The sequence below is a fragment of the Lepidochelys kempii genome, chromosome 20 (assembly GCF_965140285.1).
Source record: "Lepidochelys kempii isolate rLepKem1 chromosome 20, rLepKem1.hap1, whole genome shotgun sequence".
In the NCBI taxonomy this organism is placed as follows: Eukaryota; Metazoa; Chordata; order Testudines; family Cheloniidae; genus Lepidochelys; species Lepidochelys kempii.
Window position 1 is genome coordinate 3,097,495 of NC_136399.1, and position 23,765 is coordinate 3,121,259.

The 23,765-nt window shown below is 53.7% G+C and overlaps 2 protein-coding genes across 3 annotated transcripts; one reads left to right on the top strand and one right to left on the bottom strand.

The window, feature by feature from the left end:
* Nucleotides 1-7,690, top strand: ACKR5 (atypical chemokine receptor 5). The gene is made up of 2 exons (XM_073319309.2): nt 1-100; nt 3,803-7,690. The coding sequence occupies exon 2, from the start codon at nt 3,819-3,821 to the stop codon at nt 4,911-4,913; it is 1,095 nt and encodes a 364-aa protein (XP_073175410.2). The 5' UTR covers nt 1-100; nt 3,803-3,818; the 3' UTR covers nt 4,914-7,690.
* A 4,469-nt stretch (nt 7,691-12,159) lies between these two features.
* On the bottom strand, nt 12,160-22,955 carry ZBTB39 (zinc finger and BTB domain containing 39). 2 transcript variants are annotated; one of them, XM_073318535.2, is made up of 3 exons: nt 22,876-22,941; nt 21,150-21,526; nt 12,160-19,391 (listed from the first exon to the last, which is right to left on the bottom strand). In XM_073318535.2, the coding sequence occupies exon 3, from the start codon at nt 19,294-19,296 to the stop codon at nt 17,161-17,163; it is 2,136 nt and encodes a 711-aa protein (XP_073174636.1). In that variant the 5' UTR covers nt 19,297-19,391; nt 21,150-21,526; nt 22,876-22,941; the 3' UTR covers nt 12,160-17,160. The 2 variants fall into 2 exon arrangements, with proteins under 2 accessions (XP_073174636.1, XP_073174635.1); XM_073318534.2 differs by lacking the exon at nt 21,150-21,526 and having other exon boundaries at nt 22,876-22,955.
* Between the last annotated feature and the right edge of the window lie 810 nt (nt 22,956-23,765).

Below are 23,765 nucleotides of genomic sequence, written 5' to 3' on the forward strand. Positions count from 1 at the left end.
CCTACAGCATAGATCCGCCTGAGCCACAGAGCTGGAGGCATCAGGGCAGCACCTGATCCTTTGCCACCCATCCGGACACACCTTCAGCCTTCCACTGCAGGTGAGCATGGACCTGTTACTTTCCACCCGTGTTTCGGTCTCTCTCCTCCCCCATTGCATTCAAAGCACCAGGCTTTTCAGTGACATCCGTCAAACCACCTCCGTTAATGGGGTTAGATTTACGCAGGCATGAATCCCCCGCAGATATCTGTCTTTTCCTTTCTCCAAACATTCTGAAAAGAGCAACCAAGCCCCGTCCTCCTCCTGGTGCACCGATGGATGACTTTTGCAGCTGACTACCCAGTTGCCAAGCATTCCTCTGGGTTGTATGCGGCTTCCCCCCCCCCCACTGCCTGGATTCCTGAGCTTTTCGGAGATCATGGTGAGGAGGGCCCTATAAATACCTAGCTAGAGTAGCGTGGTCTGTAAGCTTTACCGGGGGGAGCCTCTTGTCTTGTGTGTTCTTCCAACGGCATCACGCTGAGACCTGGGTCACGCCGTGTGTGGACACAGCAGCTCTGGGATTTGGATAAGTAGGCGGTTCTGGAGGTAGTGTGCTGTGACGGTCAATTGCTTCTCTCTGCAATTTGTAACTACCACGCCTGATTGTGGTCCCAGTGGGAAATGGAACAGCAAAGGGGTGAGATTTGGATAGCACAGAGAGGTTGGGGTTGAAAGGGGGAGTTGAATGGCACATCTGTTGCTTTGGGCCAAGGAATATAAAGGTGCTGGAGTGATCTTGAGCATATTTAACATGCTGAATGTTTAACAGTAACCCCATGGCCAGTGGCTCAAAGCTCAATCAGTGATCGGATTTTGGGACATGAGGAAGGGCTCCATATAGACAGGGTCAGAGCCTCAGCTAAAGTTAATGGAGTTACACCAATTTCCACCAGCTAAAGATCTGGCCCAGCAGTTCTTTAAGCCAGTGGCTCTCAACCTTTCCAGATGATGGTCCCCCTTTCAGGAGTCTGATTTGTTTTGTGTACCCCCAAGTCTCACCTTGCTTAAAAACTACTTGCTTACAAAATCAGATATAAAAATACAAAAATGTCACAGCGCCCTATTATTGACCAATGGCTCATTTTCACTGTATAATTATAAAATAAATCAACTGAAATATAAATACTGTACTGGCATTTCCATGGAAAGCATAGAGAGCAGTATCAACAAGTCATTGTCTGTAGGAAATTTTAGTTTGTCCTGACTTCGCTGGTGCTTTTTATGTAGCTTGTTTTAAAACTAGGCAAATACCTAGATGAGTTGATGCACCCCCTGGAAGACTCTGCGTACCCCTGGCTGAGATCCGCTGCTTTAAGCAACCCCATTCTCAAGACAGCACTGAGACCGGCTACGGGTTTGGGCTAATATTAGTGGAAATCGTTTTCCTCCATGTGCTGCAGGGTTTCCCTTGGGTGGAGGGCATGTCTGCATGGGAAGGAGACCTGAGAACAGAATAAGTAATAAGAACACCACCTACCTCTTACACAGCACTTGTCCTCAGCAGATCTCAAAGCAGACAAATATTTACAGAGCTCCCCATGGACTGAACCAGACTCAGACGCTGGGGATGTGAATTCAGAACTAGGATGCTCCCACGGTTTCAGTGTAGACTCTGGAACGAGCGCTGGGAGCTGCAGACGATCGTGTTCACGCAGCATTCCTACACACACAGTGCACATTGTGTAAAGAGTTGTCACTTTGGATGGGCTATCACCAGCAGGAGAGTGAATTTGGGGGGGGGGGGGGGTGGAGGGTGAGAAAACCTGGATTTGTGCTGGAAATGGCCCAACCTGATGATCACTTTAGATAAGCTATTACCAGCAGGACAGTGGGGTGGGAGGAGGTATTGGTTCATATTCTCTGTGTATATATAAAGTCTGCTGCAGTTTCCACGGTATGCATCCGATGAAGTGAGCTGTAGCTCACGAAAGCTCATGCTCAAATAAATTGGTTAGTCTCTAAGGTGCCACAAGTCCTCCTTTTCTTAGTGCACTCTAAGTGTCTCTGCCCACCCAGTTCGCTGTCCGCGGATTTAGACTCCCTTAGACCGAGCTGAGGTGCTGAAGCGAGGAACTTTCTCTGAGCAGGCAGCTGTTTTCCAGCTCTGGTTGGCTTGTGATGACTCCGTCTCTTCACCGGTATCTGTTTCAGATCTGAGGCTGGCAAAGTCCCTTCTCATTTTTGCAGAGTGACAATTGCTGGCACGTTAGCCACAAGAACGAAGCAAGTCTGGCTGTAGGGGGAAGGTCAGTTTCACCTCTCTTGGTTTTCAAGCTGTCCCATTACGCTCAGCGCAGCGCCTCAGAGGCTCAGAGATGAAACCCTTTCTTGCAACATGGACTGCACGTGAAAATAAGGCTTTTTAACAAGGCTCGCCATTTCTGAGCTTGATGCTGGTTTCTCCCCGGCTGCAGAGGAGCAGTAGCGAGGGAGGCAGAGGGAAACACGAGGTCAGAAAATTGTCACCCCAGTTTCCAGCAACAGGTTTAGCATCATCTCCTCCATATTTTTTCGTACATTTAAGCGAGACTCAGAACTCGGCAGTGGCCACTGGGACACTGATGACCGGAGAGCCAAGTGCTCTGAACTCAAATGCTGAGCTCCTCTGTAAATCTGGCCATTCGTTTAGATGCCGACGTGGGAGCTGTGGCTCCTTTGAGAATCTCCCCCTGATTATGGGGGTTCTCATAGATTCCCAGAGTTTCAGGCCAGGAGGGCCCATTAGAACATCTCGTCCGACCTCCTGTGTAGCACAAGCTAAAGGATTTCCTCCGGTTACACCCGTTTTGAGCTCAATAACTCGAGTTTAGCCAAAGCATCTACAGAAGGGCATCCAGTCCAGATTCAGAGACATCCACCACCTCCTTTGGGAGTTTGTTCCGAAGGTTAATCACCCTCATGCTAAAGAAGTTTCCGTCTTATTTCTCACTGGAATTTACTTGGCTTTATTTCCAGCTACTGATGCTTGTTCTGTCTTTCTCCCTTGGGTTAAAGGCCCCTTCGGTACCCAGATTTTGTCCCCGAGAAGGTACCTAGACACAGTCACTTCTGGATCTTCTTTTTGATAAACAGAATTTGCTGAGCTCACTTGAAAATCTGCCCACAAGTGACAGATTGTTCAAAGTCACATCAGGTACATCTACCCTGCAATAAAAAGCAGGACCAAGTTTCAGAGCCTGGGGCTCAGGATATGGGGCTAAAAATAGCAGGGTAGATGAGTTTGTGCTCTGGCTGAAGCTGGGGAGCCAAGACCCACCCCCTCATGGGGTTTCAGAGCCCGGGCTCCAACCCCAGTGCCTTCACTGAATTTTTTAGCCCCACATCCTGAGCCCCGCAAGCCTGAGCCAGTTGATCCGGGCCGGCCACAGTTGTGCTGTGGGTCGTTTACTGCAGTGTAGACATCTCAATAGCGAGTCTACTGGGGGCAGAACCTAGATGTCCTTAGCCCTGGCCCAGTACCGTAATCAAAAGAGTGTTCTCCTCTACAGGAGACAATTCAACTGAGTGGGGACAGCAGTAGAGGTTGGGTGATCTGCTCTTCCAAGCAAACATTGCTGCTTGCGGGGGATGTGTGTGTGAAGGGGGGTGGTCGTGTGTGTCTGGGCACATGTGTGTATGTGTCTGGGCGTGTGTCTTTGTGTGTGGGGAGGGGATGATCTGGAGATCCGGAGAGGGCTTTGGAAAGGATCCCCACAGAATGTTACTACTTGTCGTTCTGCAGCCAAACCCCAGCAGTTAATCGCCTTCCCTTTCTTTCCAGCCGCTCGCCATCCACAATGGCCGAGGTGACCACGGTCCCCGCTGAGACGCCAGATCCCTTTAGCAAGTTCGGGGACTACCACAACTGGACCCAGCTGCTCCAATACCTGAATTACACCTTCACCTTCTGCGACACTCACCTGGACGAGAACATCAAGCGGGTGATGCTCTTCATCCTCTACTTGGTCATCTTCGTGGTGGGGCTGGTGGAAAACATGCTCGTCATCTGGGTCAACTGGCACACCTGGGGGAACAAAAACCTGGTCAACCTCTACATCCTCAACATGGCCATTGCTGACTTAGGGGTGCTGCTAACCCTGCCCATCTGGATGTTGGAGGTCATGCTCGACTACACCTGGCTCTGGGGCAGCTTCTTGTGCCGCTTTACCCACTACTTCTACTTTGCCAACATGTACAGCAGCATCTTCTTCCTGACCTGCCTCAGCGTGGACCGCTACGTCTCCTTGACCACTTCATCCCACTTCTGGCACCAGCATCAGCACCGGGCACGCCGCCTCCTCTGCTTCGGCATCTGGCTCTTCGCCGCCCTCATCCCCTTCCTGGAGGTGGCCCACACGCAGCTGGTGGACTCGGTCGAGCCCATGTGCATCTTCCTGGCTCCCTTCGAGACCTATGATGAGTGGGCCCTGGCCATCAGCTTAGCCACCAGCATCATTGGATTCCTCATCCCCATCTCCATCATCGCTGTCTTCAACATACTGACGGCCAGGTACATCAAGCACTCCAAGCCAGAAAGCAGGAAGCACTGCCTCCTGATCTATGCCTACATCGTCGTGTTCCTAGTGTGCTGGCTGCCCTACCACATCACGCTGACCCTCTTGACCCTCGATGGCAGCTACTTCATTTACAGCTGCAACGTTGCCAACTTCCTCTACTTCTTCTACGACATCATAGACTGTTTCAGCATGTTCCACTGCGTGGCCAACCCCATCCTCTACAATTTCCTGAGCAAGAACTTCCGCAGCAAACTCATCTCGGCCGTGGTGAAGTACATCCCCAAAGACCAAATCAACCAGAAAGGCGGGGACAATTCCTCTTCCAGCACCCAGCACTCCATAGTCATTACCAAAGACAACATCCCACCTAATTAAACATCCACCGGGCTCTCCATGCATTGCTGGCAGCTGGTCCCAGGGGTGGCTGGCTTCTATTTCTTCCCCTGGAGATAAGGCAAGACACTTTGCTTTTTGATGGCATTTTCTTGTTGCCACCCAGGGCTCTGAAAGCTGGAGGGATGGTAGAAATGAAAGCTGGAGGGAGCAGCAGATATTTTGCCTCTGACATGGTGCTGTATCAAATCTATTTAGCTAAAGAACCAGAGAGGAAGAGATGTCCTATATTTCAAAGAAATGCTCATTGGTTTATTACTATCGATTATTCTGGCTACCCAGGGACCTCAATGCAAATCCGGCCACTTTGCTCTCCAGCGCCAGCTACGCAGGAGTTGGAAAGAGCAATGTTTTGCCCCCAGCTTTTCCGCGACTCCTGCCTTTTGCTTGCAGACGTGCTCCGGATATCCCACACCTGGAAGAGACCAGGCATTAAGCTGCCTCTTTCCTTGAACCATCTAGCTCAGAAAAAAGGAGTGGAATTTTTTTCCTTCAGAACACACATCAATCTATGCGCAGTACCAGTGAGAAAGATGAGGGGCTGATCTCGCAAGGGGAAGCCAAAGGGAGTGGGAGCCACTCAGCACTATGCAGGATGAAGCCTTCACTAGGGAAACAGCATTTCACCGCCAATAGGAAATGGCTTTTGGAGAGCAATATTGCAACCACAGAGGGAAAGAAGGAGAGAGGAATAAGGTCACTGTACAGATGTGTTTCCCTAAGGCTTTGTCTACACTACCACTTTTGCCGGCCAGAGATGTGAAAAAAACACACACACCCCCCCGACCGACGTAAGTTTCATCGACAAAAGTGCTGTTGTGAGCAGTGTGGGGTTGGCAGGAGAGGCTCCGCTTCCGACATGGCTCACGCCCCTCATTGGGGCTGGTTTAACGATGCCGGCAGGAGAGCTCTGTTCAGCCCTGAGCAAATTCTGCGAAAGCACGTGGGGAGGGGAAGGCGAGAAGGTAACTGGAAAGACTGGGAATTAATAACTCAAAAAGAACCAGCTGATCCATGGCCTTGGACTGCTAAAAATACGGGAAAACAAACTGGACAAGATCTGGAGAAAGGGTGCTTCGGTCAAGGAAAGGAGAGGCTGATGGCAGGATGTTCCCAGAGGCAGAGCCGTCCCTTGGGTATGGTGAATCAGGGTGACTGCTCCGGGCCCCATGCTTCAGCGTTCGTGGGTCATGCGGGGGATGCCAAGAAGGCCCGGGGGAGGTTAGGAGTTTGGAGGGCCTGGTGCCAGCAGCAGGGGTTGGACGCGCACTCACTGGCTGAAAGCACGCGTTGCATTTCTTTTTCTTGCTCGGCATCGGGGGGCTCGGGCTCAGTCTCTGGCAGCAGCAGCAGTGACCCCAGCCTGCCCCGCTGGCTCCCGGTGTCACCCAGGCCAGGCTGATCCCATCCATTGCCCTTCTGCCTCGGACCCCCCAGCACAGGGGGCCGCCTCGCCCCTAGTACAGGTGCCACCCTGTGGCTCTCCATCATCCCTCGCCCCCCTGCACTGGTGTCCCCTCCCCACACCAGATTTCACCTGTACAAAAAAAGTTAAGGGGGCCCATACAGGCTGATTTGTCCCAGGCCCCACATGCCCATAGGGATGGCCCTGCCCAGAGGTTGAAAGAACGAATCATAGCAGACAAGAGAAGCTGGTGGGACAGGCCCTGCTTCTCTGACAAAGTGCGCTGCATTCATTATGGGGCTTTCGGGCGATACGCACCTTGCTTAGGGAGACACTCCATGTCCCTTTGCCTCCTTGTTCACCTGGGAGGCAAAGGGCAGGGGCCTGTGGATTTCTAAGATGAAGGGGTTTCCACAGCAAATAATTAGCCTCATCAGAAGGGGATTTTTTTTTTTAATTGCCGTGGAAAGTTACTGGTCTCTTGCCCGCCCTGCCCCACCCCTCAAGACCTCATGTGAAACAGATTATGTGACATTTCACGACATTGGGACAGATTAGAATGAGGTGCCTTTTGCATGGCCGGGGACAGCGGAGTCTGTATCCCCTTCGGGAGCCATACGAGCCATGTTTCTCCCCGCTCCCCTTGGAATGCCTCCATGCTGCTCTTTAGCAGTCCCGCAAAGGGACGTGGGTCACTCCTACTCCTCTGCCCCCAGCCCTGGGTTCAGGAATCAAACTCCACTCTCCCAAACGGCAGGCCAGACACACAACCAGCCAATCCAGTACCATTCGCGCTCCCGGCGGGCCTTTTGCTGGCTTCCAGCACACACCGTGCTACCTACGTAGATCCACATTTGCCTGTAAAATGCGCCCATTCATCTCCACCAAGGCCTTGAATGCAACGGCTATGGGAAAAGGCACCGACCCTTTAAAGAGAAGAAACTTGTGCCCATTCCCCTCCTCCTGTTGGGCAAAGTTTAACAACGTGCGCAATGTAAAACAGCAGCATAGACTGTCAGCTTTTTGGGGCAGACACTTCTGCGTTTGCACAACACCTCAGACAGTGCGCTCCCGGCCCACGACTGGAGCTAGGCTATGCTGTGAGCATACAGATTGTGACCACCACCACGGAGCCAGGAACAGGATGGCAGCCACTCCCCAATGACGCGGGCCAGAGAGCCAGTCCTGAGCGCCCCAGGGACTTCTCATAGACGCGCCTTTGCTGTCCTCTTGGCTAAAGAAAAGGAAAGTCACGGCATGATAGAAAGACATTTGGTGTGTGATAAACCCGCTCTGCCTAGGTAGAAATGTATCCAATCTCTTCATGATACCTAAACATTTAAAGCTCTCTCTATTTGACCTATTAAACTTCATTTTTAAAACCACGGTTCTGTTGCCTGGCTAACTTTCGGTGCCACAATTCAGAGATATTAAAGCCAGAAGGGATCATCCTGTCTGACCCCTACACGACCCAGGCAGTAAAGTTTTACTCAGTGACCCCTGCATGGAAGCCAATAACACAAGGAGGGACTAGACAGCATCTTTTAGAAAGGCAGACAGGCGAGAGTACAAGATTTCCACTGATGGAGAAACCTCCACATCTCTTGGTGAGCTGTCCCAAGGGTTAATTGTCTTCAGAGTTAAAAAACGCAGAATTTCTAGTGTAAATTGGTCTAGCTTCAATTTCTAGCCATTGGAGCTTTGCCTGATAGATTAAAGAGCCCTCTGCCATCAGATCTCTTCTCCCCACGTAGGCACTTAAAAACCACAAGCAAGTCACCTCTTTACCTTCCTTAGCACTGAAAGACTATAGAGCAGTGAGACTCAGCCCCCAGTGGTTCAAGGAGCCAAATTAGCGATCTGCATTCCCCACAAGAGCCACCACAGTGTGAATTCATTGTTTCATTTACTATATGGTCATAGTTAAACAGTATGACGGGAAATATTTTGTGTGTGTGCGTATATATAGAGATATATACACACACAATTCTCACTGAAAAATGACTGACCAGATACTAGTCTCTTATCAACTGCAGTTGGTTAATAACAGAGTAAAAACATCCTAATTGGTTAATAACTTAGATTGGTCAATAATTTAAATCACACAGCGTTTTAATTTCACGTGCGGCACAGAGCCGCAGGAGAGACAGTGAAGAGCCACTTGTGGCTTGCAAGCCTCAGTCTGAGTATCGCTGCTAGCACAGATCTACCGATCTTAGGTACTTACAAGATCCTCCTTATGATAATAGCTGAACACCGTGCAGTCTTAAATATATTTATCCTCGCCAGAGTCCTGGGAGGTAAGGAAGGATTATTACAGATGGGGAACAGAGGGATAGAAAAATTAATTTTCAGGAGTGTCTAGGTGATTTGGGAGCCTAAATTCTACTGATATTCAATAAGACTTAGATTCCTAAATCCCTATCTGAAAATGGGACGTTGGCTCCTTTCAAAGTTTTACTGTAATGCCCAAGGGTACAGGGAGTTGGGGCGAAGAAGGGAACTGAACCGGTCTTCCCCAAATCCCAGGTTAGTCCCCTAACCGATTCAGGGACACCTGGTGCATGGGGTTGCGTCCCTTGCCATCTTGGCGAACAGCCGCTGATGGCCCTATCCTGGACGTGGGCAAACTACGGCCAGCGGGCCACATCTGGCCCGCAGGACCGTCCTGCCTGGCCCTTGAGCTCCCGGCCAGGGAGGCTCCCCCCCAGCCCCTCCCCTGCTGTCCCCTCTCCCCCGCAGCCTCAGCTTGCCACGCTGCCAGTGCTCTGGGCGGCAGGGCTGCGATCTTCTGCTGGGCAGCGCGGCAACATGGCTGGCTCCGGCCAGGCGGGGCAGCTGCCAGACACGTTGCTCTGAGTGGCATGGTAAGGGGGCGGGGCGTGGGAGGGTTGGATAAAGGGCAGGGGTCCCAGGGGATGCAATCGGGGACAGGGAGCGGTTAGATGGGGCGGAGGTTCTGGGATGGGGCAATCAGGGGAAGGGGAATGGGGGGGGGGTTGGATAGGCGTGGGAGTCCTGGGGGGCCTGTCAGGGGTCGGGGGTGTGGATAGGGTCAGGGCAGTCAGGGGACAGGGAGCAGGGGGGGTTGGATAGGGGGTGGGGCCCAGGGGGGCAGTGGGTCCTGGGAGGGGACAGTCAGGGGACAAGGAGCGGGGAGAGAGGGGGGCTGGTTGGATGGGTGGGCGGTTCTGAGAGGGGCGGGAAGTGGGAGAGGGTGGATAGGGGCCGGGGCCAGGCTGTTTGGGGAGGCACAGCCTTCCCTACCTGGCCCTCCATAGAGTTTTGGAACCCCGATGGGGCCCTTGGGCCAAAAAGTTTGCCCCCCCCGACCCTATCCTCTGTGAACTCAGCTAATTCTTTTTTGCACCCACTTTTGCGCTTCACAGCATCCCTTGGCAACGAGCACCACAGGGTGACTGTGCAATGGGTGAAGAAATACTTGCTGCCCGTTCGTTTCACACAACAGACGTGGCGAGTACAGCCAAACCTCGCACATCGCTGCTAAGGAATTTAACCCAGCCCAAGAAATGTTTTAAAAGATTGGTCTGAGCAACAAGAGGCACTGGGTAAAATTTACAAAAGCACCTAAATGACGTAGGAGGCTAAATACTAAGGGGACACAGAGCATTCAGATGCTTTTGAAAGGGGCTGGAATAGTGTGTTTTCCAGAGCTAGAGCAATATATATTTTCCATCCATTTATGATGCTCAGTCTACGTGAAGCATGGCGTGAAACAGACTGAAAATGTTCCCAAATAATGTCAAGTTTCTCCAATATCTTACTTATGATGCTACCGCTGTGGGTCATCAAACATTTTAGACATAGCGTGATGGATAATTAAAAAGGTCATGAAAACTCTCCAACATGGCAATATTGTAGGGATATTTTTCTTAACACCGTCACAGATTGCTAATCCATGGGCTAGAAAAGCCATTTGGCCTTTAATAAACACAGGCTGTGCCAGAGCCAATAAACAAATGTGGTTTGGGCCACCCCAGCTCATCATTTCACGCACGCAGAAAATCTGGGCTGGGACAGGTGGCCCGGCAGTATCCCAGCTTTATAATGACTGTTCATTACTTACATGACAGTAGCATCGAGAGGTGCCAAATGGGACAGTTAGCAAACTGTACAGACATAGTGAGCCACAGCTCTTCTGTTCAGAAGAGCTTTCAATGTAGAAGGAGGGGCATTGCCAGCCAATCGAGGGGTGTGATCGTTCCCCTCTATTCGGCACTGGTGAGGCCTCATCTGGAGGACTGTGTCCAGTTTTGGGCCCCACACTACAAGGAGGATGTGGAAAAATTGGAAAGCGTCCAGCGGAGGGTAACAAAAATGATTAGGGGGCTGGAACACGACTTATGAGGCGAGGCTGAGGGAACTGGGATTGTTTAGTCTGCGGAAGAGAAGAATGAGGGGGGATTTGATAGCTGCTTTCAACTACCTGAAAGGGGGGTCCAAAGAGGATGGATCTAGACTGTTCTCAGTGGTGGCAGATGACAGAACAAGGAGCAATGGTCTCAAGTTGCAGTGGGGGAGGTTTAGGTTGGATATAAGGAAAAACTTCACTAGGAGGGTGGTGAAGTACTGGAATGGGTCACCTAGGGAGGTGGTGGAATCTCCTTCCTCAGAGGTGTTTAAGGCCCGGCTTGACAAAACCCTGGCTGGGATGATTTAGTTGGGGATTGGTCCTGCTTTGAGCAGGGGGTTGGACTAGATGACCACCTGAGGTCCCTTCCAACCCTGATATTCTATGATTAAACCATCAAAGGACAGACAAGTCTAATGGTCACCCCCATTTTCCAGGTTGGGGTCTGAGGTACAAAGACAAGAAGTGGCTTGCCGGATGTCACATGTGAAGTCTGTGACAGAGATGGGAAATGAATCCAGATCTATCCATGCAGGGTGTCATACCGCTGCCCATCCCTGTAGCATCTGGGTGGCTTCCACATAAAATCAGCAGCAACAGAGAAATCCCTATAGCGTCTCTGGCACGTCTCCCAAAGCTCTCTAGTACAACTCCAGCACCAGCTCTCCCACAGTTTTATGGAAGGGTTCCGGTTGGCGAGAAGGGGCAGCAAAGAGCTTGCCCGTCCTCCCAGACGTCGCAATCTATTAAACTGGCAGGCCTGCTAGAGCGAAGCCATTTGACTTTCGGCTCATTGTCTCCCACACACAGCAGCCCTTCCACCGAGAAGACAAATGCCTGGGTTTTCTCCAAGAAGCACTTGAGACGGCTCCTCCGGGGAACGACTGCCTCATTTGTTTGCATCAGCAGAACAACCAGTTCGTTCTCTCCCTGAACTGAGAAGGCAGCCTTGTCTCCAGAGAAAGGAATGTGCCTCTTGAAAAGACCAGCATCACCGGCTTGTTAGTTTGGTTTGCCAACGGGAAGACAACCAGCAGGCTGTCTGGGCCAGATTCGCGATTACACTAACTCTGGCAGCATAAAGGGGCCTTAAACGCAGGTATAAATGACTCCTTGGGAATCCCCCCTGTGGCAATATAGAGCTGATGGAAGGGCCCTTGGCATAGGGGATGAATTAGGGTATGACCAGACTATACTGCACCATAGCCATTCTCTGCTCCCCAGAGGCTATTGGAAGCAGAAGACGAGTCTAATTTAGAGTGGCCCTGAGGCCAGGCAGTGTGCAGCAGAATTACCTACAATCCTTGACCCCTGCCACTGCCCTGGCCCCGGGAAAAGGGTAACTGAGAATCAGGTCTGGGACCCACGCAGTGCTTGACCAGAAAGGCCCAAACCTCCACCTGCAGATTAAAAATAATAAACAAAAAGACACAAAGCGCAAGGGGTGGCTGTTTTCCATTTTATTATTCTAAATAAAAACCACACTTTGTGCTGGATGATGGAGTATAAAAGAATCCGATGTACAATGATTTTAGACATCTACTGTTTTGGGGGCGTGGGGGAGTTTACAAAATATACAAAACTTTACAGCAAATAGATAGTAACCACTTAAATATCAGGTCAGTACCTACTATTAACTTAATGGAAAGGTTAGACAGTAATTACAACTCTTTTTTCTGCTTCTTTTTTTTTTTTTTTAAGAGATCTGGATCCTTCGGGAGAGGGGAGGAATGAAAGCAAACCCCATTTGTGTTTCAGAAATAAAGAGACCAGTCTCATAAGGTTACGTTCTCCATTGGGACACTGCTGCCTTTTGGTTAGAGACGGGGCAGCTTGCTTCAAGCCCCATTAGCATGGCAGGCACCTGGGATTAAACAGAACCCTACAATGCCGCTTGGATCGTTGATAACGTGTTGTCCTGTTAGAAGCCACTGTTTCATCCCCAAGGATCCCAAAGCACTTTACAAACAAGAATTAAACCTCACACCCACCCCCATGTGAGGTAGGTATTTCTTAGTGTCCCCCATGTTTACAGACTGGGGGGTAATTGATGCAAGAACACACACTGAGCCAGTGGAAAAGCTGGGAACAGAACCCAGGGGGTCTCTCTCCCAGCCCCCTGTATGGTCTACCAGACAATACTGTTACCTTTTCCCACTAGAAGTAGCATTTGGCTTCTGAAGCGGGGCCAGGGCATGAATAATTGTTAGGCAGTATACCAAAAAACCAGCTCTGTGAGCCGGGGGCATCAGCAGGACATACATGGAATGGGAGACGGATTTTGGACTCTAGCCTCAGGGAGCAGAGCAGCCTGCTCTGGTTTCATGGTGAAAGCATGAGAGAGACTCCTTTTGTCTCTGGACTCCACCCAATCCTGCCCTCCACAAATCGGCATGGACATTGCTCGTGAAGACTACTTGATCTCCTAGCCTGGCTGGCAGGACCCAGTGGTAGCCATATGACAAAGGGGAGGCAGAAAACTGAATGGTAAAGAAGGTGGCCCAAGCAAGGGAAGACACCGGGACCCGCTGCAGATTGGTCATCGCGTCTGGGGTTAGGGCCTTGATCTAAAGCCCACCAAAGTTAGCAGAAAGACTCTACTTGACTCCCGTGGAGTTTGGGTGTGACATATCGAGGGAGGGCGCTCTGGAGGGTGACGGCTGGATCCTGGCATTGGATCCCCAGGCTGGGAGGGAGAGCCCAGGTTTTGGCCTCATCCCAATTCGGAGAAACTAAGGGATTGAACTTGTGACAGAGTTTTGCAAATTGGAATTTTTTTCACTTGCCCACGAGCAAGCACACAGTCAAATGGCTGCCAATCTCTTGAGTGTTTTGAGGGAGAACTAAATGGGTCATTATAACCCAGGGAAAAGCCAAAGGCAGAAGTGGGCAGGGATCTGAGTTCTGGCCACTCCCTGGCTGAGCCAACAGCTCCCCCTTCCTCGACCCACTGGCGACAGCTACGCTGAGCTGCGGAGCAGTCGAAGCCCGGGGAGCGGCAGCAGGGGCCTGCCTTAGCCGTGCCAAATAAATACCCAGCGGTTTCAGATGGTCCCTGGGCCACCCTGGCTTCACTGCTACCTCAATGAGTTTGTGGACACAAAAGGGGACTCACACCCCTAGCTCATACTGTAGACGTAGCCACAGACCAAAGTCACGAAAAAGGGGGCAGGCGTCAGCCTTCCCTTCCCCTGACCTTGGGCAGGGTGTCGCTTGCTTGTTAGTGTTTCAGCGTCCAAGCGTTTGTTTGCTTTTTTGCCGCAAAGGCTTTTGCTTCACTGCTTCGATTCGGGTGTGCAGACCTGTAACCGTGGGGCAGGGCCCCGCAGTGTTCCACACGGCTTCTGGGACATGGCAGAATGACCTCCGGATGGCTACGGGCACCCAAGAACTTCTTGCCTCTTTGAAAACCCTTCATAGGAACTCCCCTACTGGCTCAGACCTGCCGTCCATTTAATCAGCACCAGGTGGGGCAGGGAAAGGTGTAGGACACCCCCTCTATGACAATCACGGGTTCACCTGTTCAGTTCGACATGAAGTCAGAAGTCAGCCGGGGCTAGCAAAGTTCGGGGCAGATTTAATCAAGAACTAGAATTCTGTCATTTCAACATCCACTTCCTCTTTTAAACACCTTCCACGGAGGGCCATATCCAGGGGCTGGGTCAAGCTTGGAGCCACCCAGGGATATCTGCATACGGCATCCCTTAAACTGGTTAACATTACACAGACTATGGAGGGCAGATCTCAGATGATGGTCTTGCCACCATAGGCTTTTTCTCAGTGCCACGTGGTTTGACTGGGGCACCAGTGTTTGAAAGCGCACGTCAGGACAGAGGTCAGCAGGGTTCCTTCTGCTCAGGAGCTGTGGTTGGTTCCCCATGTGAGCTCTGGCACTGCCTGGAGGAATGCAGCCAGATGCCTTCAGGGCTCTGTCTCCATCGCCTGCACTCACATGCCCTTATCGTAGCTTGAGGACGAGCCAATGGGGGCATTAAACCTTTACACTGAAACAACCACCATCAGCTGCAGACGGGAAGGGATTCTGATGACCGTGCTAAAAAGCAGGAGCTTCCAAATGTGGCCGGGGATGCTGCCCTTCTGCAAATCCCACCCCAACCCTAGAGCGTGAAGTCCGACTGGCGGAATCGGTACCGCTCCTGACTCTAATCAACAGGAGATGAGCAAGAGACTCGCTCCGTTCCCCAGGGCTCCCGGCACAATTAACTCTTAACACCCTCGCCCCCTCAGACCGCAAGCTCCTGCCTTCCTTGTGCACCCTCAGACATCATGCCCCTCCTGCAAACCTACTCCTGGCGTGCTAGGCTAAGCAAGCAGTCTCTGCTTATTGCTCATTCCTCTTCCAGTCCTCATCCTACCCTTTATCACGAGTGTTCGTTTCACAGGGCCCAGAAACAGAGAGCAGAGTACGGAGAAGGATGATGCTGCAGGGCTGTTATTGCACCCAGGGGCAGGGGTAGAGAGGGATTTTTTTTTAAAGGAACGTGAGGGGTCATTTCCCTAGGATGCTACATAATAATACTCATAAGTGCTCTTCATCTTCAACACGCTTTACAGACAGTAACTGGTTAATCGTCTCCACGCTCCAGGGAGGTAGGTAGGTACCACAAGTATTACCGCCCCCATTTTACAGATGGGGAAACTGAGGCAGAGAGGCGAAGCGACTTGCCCAAGGCCACAGTGAAGTTAGTGTTAGCAGTGGGGTTCAAACAGAGGGACGCCTAGCCCCCAGGCCAGACCAACGCTGCTCCTCTGAGGGTGTCTACACTGCAGCGGTACCGAGCCTCCCCGCCCGGGCAGACAGACTCCTGCTAGTTTTGCTCGAGCAGGTGCGCTAAAAATAGTAGCCTGGATGTTGCAGCACCAGCATCAGTTCTAGCGAGTCACCCGAGCTCAGATCCGGGGCTCGCCTGAGCCCCGGCCAGTGTGGCTTTTTTAGCCCGTTGCTTCGAGCACAGCTCGTGTGAGTCAGTCCCTCTCAGAGGCAACATGGCAGAGAGAAGCTCCCTGGGGGGCTGGGGGAGAGGCTGGCAGAGTGTTCAGAGTGTATGGAAATGCGGGAGCCTGTCCACAGGTTCCCGTGGCTTCAAGCCCCGAGCGCTTCCAGGTTATGAGGTAGTACGAGTCACCTAGGGACAGCTCTAACCCAGGCTGCTACATGTGTCATATTCAAGCCTTTCCCCTCCCCGCCCCAGGGCAGTCACGCTAGAAAAACCACCCCGACCTCCACCAGCGGGCGCGTGTGAAAAGCTACAGCGTTACCCGGTGAAAGCAGAAGGGGCAAACTTACGTCGGCACCGACGACGTCCTTCGATAGAAACCACGTCACAGACCCGGTGGCCGTTCCATTACCGCGGGGTGGGGGGCTAACCCTGTAGCGGGGAGAATGCTCCTCCTGCAAAGACACCTTCCCAGGAGTTAAGGCAATGGTTTCTTTTCACCCTCATCCTAGAGGGCTTTGCACGGGCACAGGGATGCCCGATGCGCTCCACACCCCAACCCCTAGACTGCTGCGCTACCGACTTAGGGAGGGCGGGGTGAACTACAGGTCGTGCCCCAGCAGCATTAACGTGCTACTGCAGGCCGCAGAATCACAGAGACTTGGAGGGGATGATCTCTGCTAAAAACATTTCTCTTCGGTATGGGGGTGGGGAAAGGGGGAGAACAAGGGGGAAACCAGCCCTTCTGCCAGCATTTGCTACGTGCTTCCCCTGGCTCAGTGACTCTTCAGAGAGGGTAACGTGTTCCCTCCTGACAATCTAGCCTAGTTTATGGAGAGAGACCTCTCCTCTTTTCTCCAAGAAGCTCTGCCCCTGAGCTAGGGCTACTCTGTTACGCCTACATTTCCCTGCCTCTCAAATGTGACTTTTAAACTTCAGAAGAGGTAAGGGAGGAGGGGGGTGGGGGGAAGGGGGAGAAAACAATCGACATCGAGTCGAACTCCTGGAGCGCTCCCCGGGCCGCAAGGCCACACTCTGCTTTGTTCCTCCCAGTAGCAGCAAAGCCTAGAAGAAAACCAACTAGTGTTTTCGTGTCCAACACCTTCCCGTCCCGGCTCTACTGAGGCTGGCTGTCAGGATAATAGCAGCATAAATCTAGGTGTGATCTCAAACCCGTGGGAGGCCAGGCTAGGGTTAACCTGCTCGACGGAGATAGTTGTCTATTTATTCGATCCAAAACCTGGGAAGAAACGCCAACCCACGGAACTCAGCGGCCTCTAACAGGACTGGAGGTAAGTAAAAAGAACGGGCTTCTTGGTTTAGCTCACGTGCTGTTAACTGGAAGGATGCCGACAGAAAAATCCCGAGGCAAGGCCAAAAAAAAGGAGAATTCCATCCACAACGTCCGACTGTTAAAACTGTGTGTAAGTGCGGGGGGGGAAGTCACCACTTTGTAGTTAGCGTTTGCTCCCCCACCCCACCAGCGCCGCCCAATCAGCTGTCTGTGTTTTTCTCTGCGTCTTTGGAATGGATTATGTACATGAACGTCTGTTCGATGGTGAAATCGGGCGGCAGGCTGCCTTTGTGGACGCCGATGTGCTTGCTCATGAGGTTTAAGGTGGAGCTGTAGTGTCCACACACAGTGCATCGGTACATGAGGGCCCCCGAGTGCGTCTTCAGGTGGCACTTGATGGTGGAGCGGCCGCGGAAGAATTTGTGACACACTTTGCACTGGTAAGGCTTTTCTCCCGTATGAATCCTCCGGTGGTAGTTGAACTCGCTCGTGTGGGCAAACCTCTTCCCACAGACCTTGCAACTGTACTTACTGTTTCCTGGCTGGTTCTGCAGAGCCAGGTCCTCGCTCAGGAATTCCTCGGGCACCTTCCTCTTCTGGAGGGCTTGCTGCTGGAGCCGGTCTCCGAAGCTGGGCCGGACGACGTCCAGGCTGCCGCCACACTTGTGCTGGCTGACATGGTAGCGGTACGCCGCTTCCAGCTTGAAGCTCTGGCCACAGAAATGGCATCGGAAGAGAGTCTCTTCCATGCTTTGATGGACGGCCATGTGCTTCTCCAGCAGATGCCGGTCCACGAAGCTGTTCGCACAGATGGAGCAGGAGAAGACGGAGATGCCCAGGTGGGACAGGGTGTGCCACATCAGGCTGCAGAGGTTGAGCTGCCGCTGGTCGCACACGCCACATGTTTGGCCTTTCAAGTTCACGTGGTCCAGGATGTGGCCCCGGACAGTGTGGAAATCTTTGGCCAGTGGCTTCCCGCAGGCGGTGCATACCAGCTCCGAGCCGGGCCCTCCGCCAAACAGGTTGATCTTGCTGGGCAGTGGGTCGCTGGGGTGGACGATAACGTTGTTGTCAAACACCCCCTCTCTCCGGTGGAGGGTGAGCTGCCATTGGGTGAAGAACTTGGTCTCGCACATGTCGCAGGAGAAGAGGAAGATCCCGATGTGGGACAGGACATGGGTGACCCGGGAATTCCGGTCCTGGAAGTGGGTCTCACACACCTTGCAGTTGCCGGTGAGCAGGTCCACGTGGTCCCTCGCATGCTGGCGGATCAGCTGGATGTTGGGTTCCAGGACCTTTTTGCACACCTGGCAGGGCATGGCCTTGCTCTCCCGGCTGTCGTTCTCAAAGGCCAGCTCCTCCTCGCTGTCGTCGCTCAGCTCAATGACCTCCTCCACCGGGCCCAGCTCTTCGCCAGCGTCTTCAAAGTGCAGCTCGTCCGCCCCTAGGTCCTCCAGCTGCAGCTCATCCATCTGCCCGAAGCCCTGATCTTTGGAATGGTCACTGTTGCTGGGGCAGGAGTTGCTCCCGGTGGAGATGTCCAGCGAGGTATCAGCAGCGAAAAAGCTGGTCTTGCTGAAGTCCCCGTTACTCTGGATCTTATAGGGCTGGCAGGTACTTGCAGTGGTTTGAACGGCCATGTTTACATTGCCCAGGCTGGGTTGAGCCACCATGTTGGTGGGAGAAGCAAACTGCTCCGTCAGTTCCTGCTCTTCTGTCTTTGGAAGCGGTTGATGCATCAAAGGCAGGTTATGGCCGGATTCACTCATGGGATTCCTGTCATCCTCTTTGTAGCCACCTGCCAATTCCCCATGCAAGATGCAATTCCGCTCAGGGCCAAAGTGCTCCCCACTGCTCCGGAGTTCGCCCAGGGAAGGGTTTGGTTCTGTCGCCGTGCTGCCCAAAGGGCCCGAACGGCCTTCTCCCGACCCAGAGGGCTGCTTGGTAATAGCTGAGCTCTCCAAGTCGGGGAAGGTGGAATGACAGGCCTTGAGCAGATCCTCCATGCCCAGCCTCTCTGCCACCTCGTATATGACGCCCACATTGATGAGGTCCGTGAAGAGCTCAGAGGTGTAGACGAAGCTCAGGATCTTCTCAAAGTTGGCCGGCGTGATGAAGTCCACCACGTAGGTCCTGGCAGCGTCCAGCCCCGTATTCAGGAAGAGGTTCTGGAAGTAGCCGGCCGCGCAGGCCAGCACTGCTTTGTGTGCAGCAAAGGAGCGGCTCCCCACCACAATGGTGACGTCACACATGGTTTCCGACAGCCTGCACTTGTTGAGTTCCTTCAGCAGGTTGTTGGGGTGATCCGTGCTGTGTAGCTTGATCCTCATGCCCATCTTAGCAGTTGCTCAAGAGTCCCTCCTCCTGGTCAGCTTCTTATTCATTCGTTCACCAGGCGCTTAGCATCCAGCGGCTGGCAGGGTGAGGGGCTCTAAAAAGAGGAAAATGCAAGAGTTTACACTTCGGGGTCATCACTGGTTTGGGGTGAAATGTCCCGGCATGTTTCACGCTTGCGTAAGTAGCAGCCAGGGAACAAGGCGGCTGCATTGGTGGAGATTCTCTCTCCAATTACCCATTCAAAAGATACACAGAGGTGAGGGGGTATGTCACAAATGAAAGGACAGAGAGAAGTGGCTGCATTCTTGCTACTCTCCTAAATGGGAATGTGTAATTTGGCATAATGATTATGATGCTGGGACTCGAGACCTGCTGAATTCTACACACACTTATAAATCCTTTAGATTTTTAAGACCAGGTTAGACAAACATGTGACAGGGATGGGCTTGGTATCCTTAATCCTGTCTCGGTATGAGGGGGCATCTTCTCAAAGTTCCTTCCAGCCCTACAATTCTATGATTCCATTCTGTGTCGGTTCTTATGCTGACCTCATCACTAATATCTGGTCCACTCTTCAAAGCTAGGTTGACATAAGTTAGGAGCTCAGGGGTATGAAAAACTCACGCCGCTGAGAGCCATCAAGGATTCTCCCTCTTGGAGAGGTGGACGACCAACAGCAATGGAAACCGCCCTTCCATGGCAGTAGGAAGCATCTACACTGCAGTGCCCCATAGCTCGGCTGCTGCAGCAATTGCAGTGTAGACATGGCTTGAGTGTCTTCCAGTTCTGCATGAAGTGACATGACTAGCACCTACCTTTTGCCCTGTACAATTTAGAAGATATACAGATACCGAAGCAGTGAAGGGTTAAGGATTTCTTTTTCCCCCTCTCGGGAGAGGCATATGCTAGATATTTTTTCTAATGCCTTGACTACACACAAACTGGCTCTGATCTTAGTTAAACCAGTGCAGCTTCTGCATGTAGACAACGCCTAAAGAATTACTACTATTCTTATCTCGTTGAGATCCAAAATACCCCCGGGGCAATTCTCACTTCACCATCGGAATTGGCAGAGGTTAAAAATACAAGAACTGCCACCACAGAAGAGACTAGTGGTGCAGTGAGCCTGGTATCGCACCCGAGGTTCATGAGTGAACCTAGTTTAAGATCCTGCAGCAACACAAGGAATAAAAAATAAAAGTCTGCAACTTTAAGAAGCGTGTGAAAAACTTAGAGCAAGTTCTCTCCTTCGCCTCCTGTGTCTGAGCTAGGCTATAGCTATTATTAAACATTGTCAACTCCCTGCCTCAAAAAGCAAATGGGGGAGTCCCACAACAAGCAACCCCCAGGTATTCCCTCCGGCGGAGTCCCTTTGATTGACCTAGAGAATGGTTCACGCTCTCATCTACAGGTACAGTGCCTCAAACCCTTTCCAAATGACAAGAGAGGCTCAAATAAGGGCTTAGGTCAAAGGTGCAAAAAGACCAAATAAAAAACCTTGCTACAAAAAGTACTTTACTTTGCCAGTCACTATCTGAGCTCCTGTTTCTATATGGGGGTCTCTGTCTCCCAGCACGACTTCCCTACCAGTTCTGTAGTAGCCTCATTAGCTATCTTTATAAATACGCAACCTGGATCGCAGACTTCTTCCTCACTGGCTGGGCACTATCACTTCTAGGTCTCTTCTAGTCAGTACGGCTCCGTAGATTCCTTCTGCCCACTGAATATCTCCAGATCCTCCCCCGGCCCCAACACACGCACTGACTTTCATTTGCCCGGTTGGCTCTCGTTTCAGGTCTTGCCCCTAGTCCTAAACCCTCTACATCTCTTTGAATTATTTCTCTGCTCTCACCGGCATCTGCATCCGCTGTCTTTCCAGACCATTATTACAGAAGACTGGACTTGTGATACCAATCTCTGCGAGACCCGACCAGACCGCTCCAACTCGGCCTGCACCCCCTCTTTGTTTATGATCTGTTGGGACAGTTTTCAAATTGGACAGACTACTCCGTATCGAAACGTCTCCAGGGCAGCAGCGGGCTTTGAACCTCAGCCCTGGAAGCCTGTTCTCAATTTTTCCAGGACACCAAAGGAGACAAGGGGAAGATCCAGATACCAAGTAGAGAGGCGGCACAGGAAGCCCAAGGTTGCTCCAGTTTAGAAGCCATGAAAGAGGGTGTCCCAGTTTGCAGACTCTTAGCACCCGGGGGATTTTCTTAAATAGGGAATCTTGGAAAAAGAAAAGAAAAGCCACCCTGATCAATAATTCACCAGGGAAATGGGAGGTAACAGGGGCTGCTCTGTTTGGAGCGTAGAGCATGCAATGCTACCCCTGAACCTCACGGAGTAGGTCACCCCGGGCCCCGTTAATGTTGCCTATAGCAGCTGCTTCTCCTGCTTTGCACGTGTACAACCTCAGGTCTGCCTGTTTATTACGTGCTTTCCTTCCCTCTGCTAGAGGGTGAACACCCCAGAGGCCAAAAGAAGGGATGGGGTCCTCAGGGTAAAGGGGGGGACGGATGGGGAAAAGATGAAGGGGGGCTGCATGGATGAGTAAGGAAAGCGGGAAGATGGGATGAGCCACCCGGGCTCCCCCACTTGGAGTACGTGTTTTGGGGGGGTGGGGTGGGAATAGGGGCTCTTCTCCATCACAGGGTTGGGGGGTGGATGAAAGGGTGGGAAGGGACATGGCAGGGGAATGGGGCAATCCAGCAGGAGGCAGACAGGGTGAGAGGAGGCTCTTTAGGAGGATAAGGGGGCTTTGGGGGCCAGCGTGTCCATAGGTGGTGGTGGGGGGCAAAGGGAAAACTGCTTGGGGAGCGAACGAGAGGGACAGCAGTAGGTGCCAGTGGGGAGAACTTAGGAGGGGGCAGAGATGGCAAACGAGGCGGCCCCTGTCCAGGCAGCTGGGATCCCCCCAAAAAGGGAGGGCGAGCCCCACACGCGAGGTAGGTGGAGAGAGATCCCCATGCAAGAGGCGGAGGAGTCCCTTGTACAGCGAGAGGGTTGGGGGGGGGGTCTCCTAAATAACAATCCCCCACACCAGACGGGAAGGGAAAAGTCGAGTCCCGTACTGAGGCAGGGGGAAGAGGGGTCCCCCCGACACAGGAGTGGGGAAGAAAGGCGAGATCGGGATCCTTGTCCCCAGGGAAGGGGGCCATAGAAAGGGGATGGAGGCAATACAGGTCCCCTGTGCAGGAAAAGGGGGGCTTCCCTATGCCCAGGAGGATCCCCTATACCGCAGGAGGGGGGTCCCCCATTCGGGAGGGCGGGGGGGTCTCACAGGGGGTGGGGCCCCATCCAGGGGTCCCTCATTCAGGGGGAAAGGGGGGGGCTCATAGGGGAGGGGTCCCCTGCTGGGGGGGAGGGGGCAGGGGTCCCCATGTGGGGGGGACAGAGGGGGGTCCCATGGGGGGCGGGGCGGGGGGGCAGGCCGGGGTCCCGCGGGGGGAGCGGGGTCCCATGGGGGGGGCGGCAGGGGGGGGTCCCGCGGGGGGGTCCCATGGGGGCGGGGCGGCAGGGGGGGTCCCGCGGGGGGGGCGGGGTCCCACGGGGGGCGGGGCGGGGCCCCCCCTTACCCGGCCGGCTCCGGGCACCATCCCCGCTCGGCTCCACACAAAGGCTCCGACCCCCCCGCTCCGCCCGCCCGGCCCCGCCGAGGAGGCGGCCGCGCCGGGCCCGGCAAGAGGCTCCATCCGCCCCGCCGAGCGCCCCGAGCCCGCCCGGCCCAGCGCCGCCCCTGCCCCGGAGGGGGCACTGCAGCCGGGGGAGCGCGGGCGGGAGGAGGGGGAAAGGGGGGGGCGCAGGGGGCAGGAAGAGGGGGGCGGGGGGCGGGGGCGGGAGGAGGGGGCAGGAAGAGGGGGGCGGGGGCGGGAGGAGGGGGGGGCGCAGGGGGCAGGAAGAGGGGAGCTGGGGGCGGGGGCGGGGGCGGGAGGAGGGGGAAAGGGGGGGGCGCAGGGGGCAGGAAGAGGGGGGCGGGGGCGGGAGGAGGGGGGGGAAGGGGGCAGGAAGAGGGGAGCTGGGGGCGGGGGCGGGGGCGGGAGGAGGGGGAAAGGGGGGGGCGCAGGGGGCAGGAAGAGGGGGGCGGGGGCGGGAGGAGGGGGGGGAAGGGGGCAGGAAGAGGGGAGCTGGGGCCGGGGGTGGGAGGAGTGGGGGGAAGGGGGCAGGAAGAGGGGAGCTGGGGGCGGGGGCGGGAGGAGTGGGGGGAAGGGGGCAGGAAGAGGGGAGCTGGGGGCGGGGGCGGGAGGAGTGGGGGGAAGGGGGCAGGAAGAGGGGAGCTGGGGGCGGGGGCGGGACGAATGGGGGCGAAAGGGGCAGGAAGAGGGGAGCTGGGGGCGGGGGCGGGAGGAGGGGGGGAAGGGGGCAGGAAGAGGGGAGCTGGGGCCGGGGGTGGGAGGAGTGGGGGGAAGGGGGCAGGAAGAGGGGAGCTGGGGCCGGGGGTGGGAGGAGTGGGGGGAAGGGGGCAGGA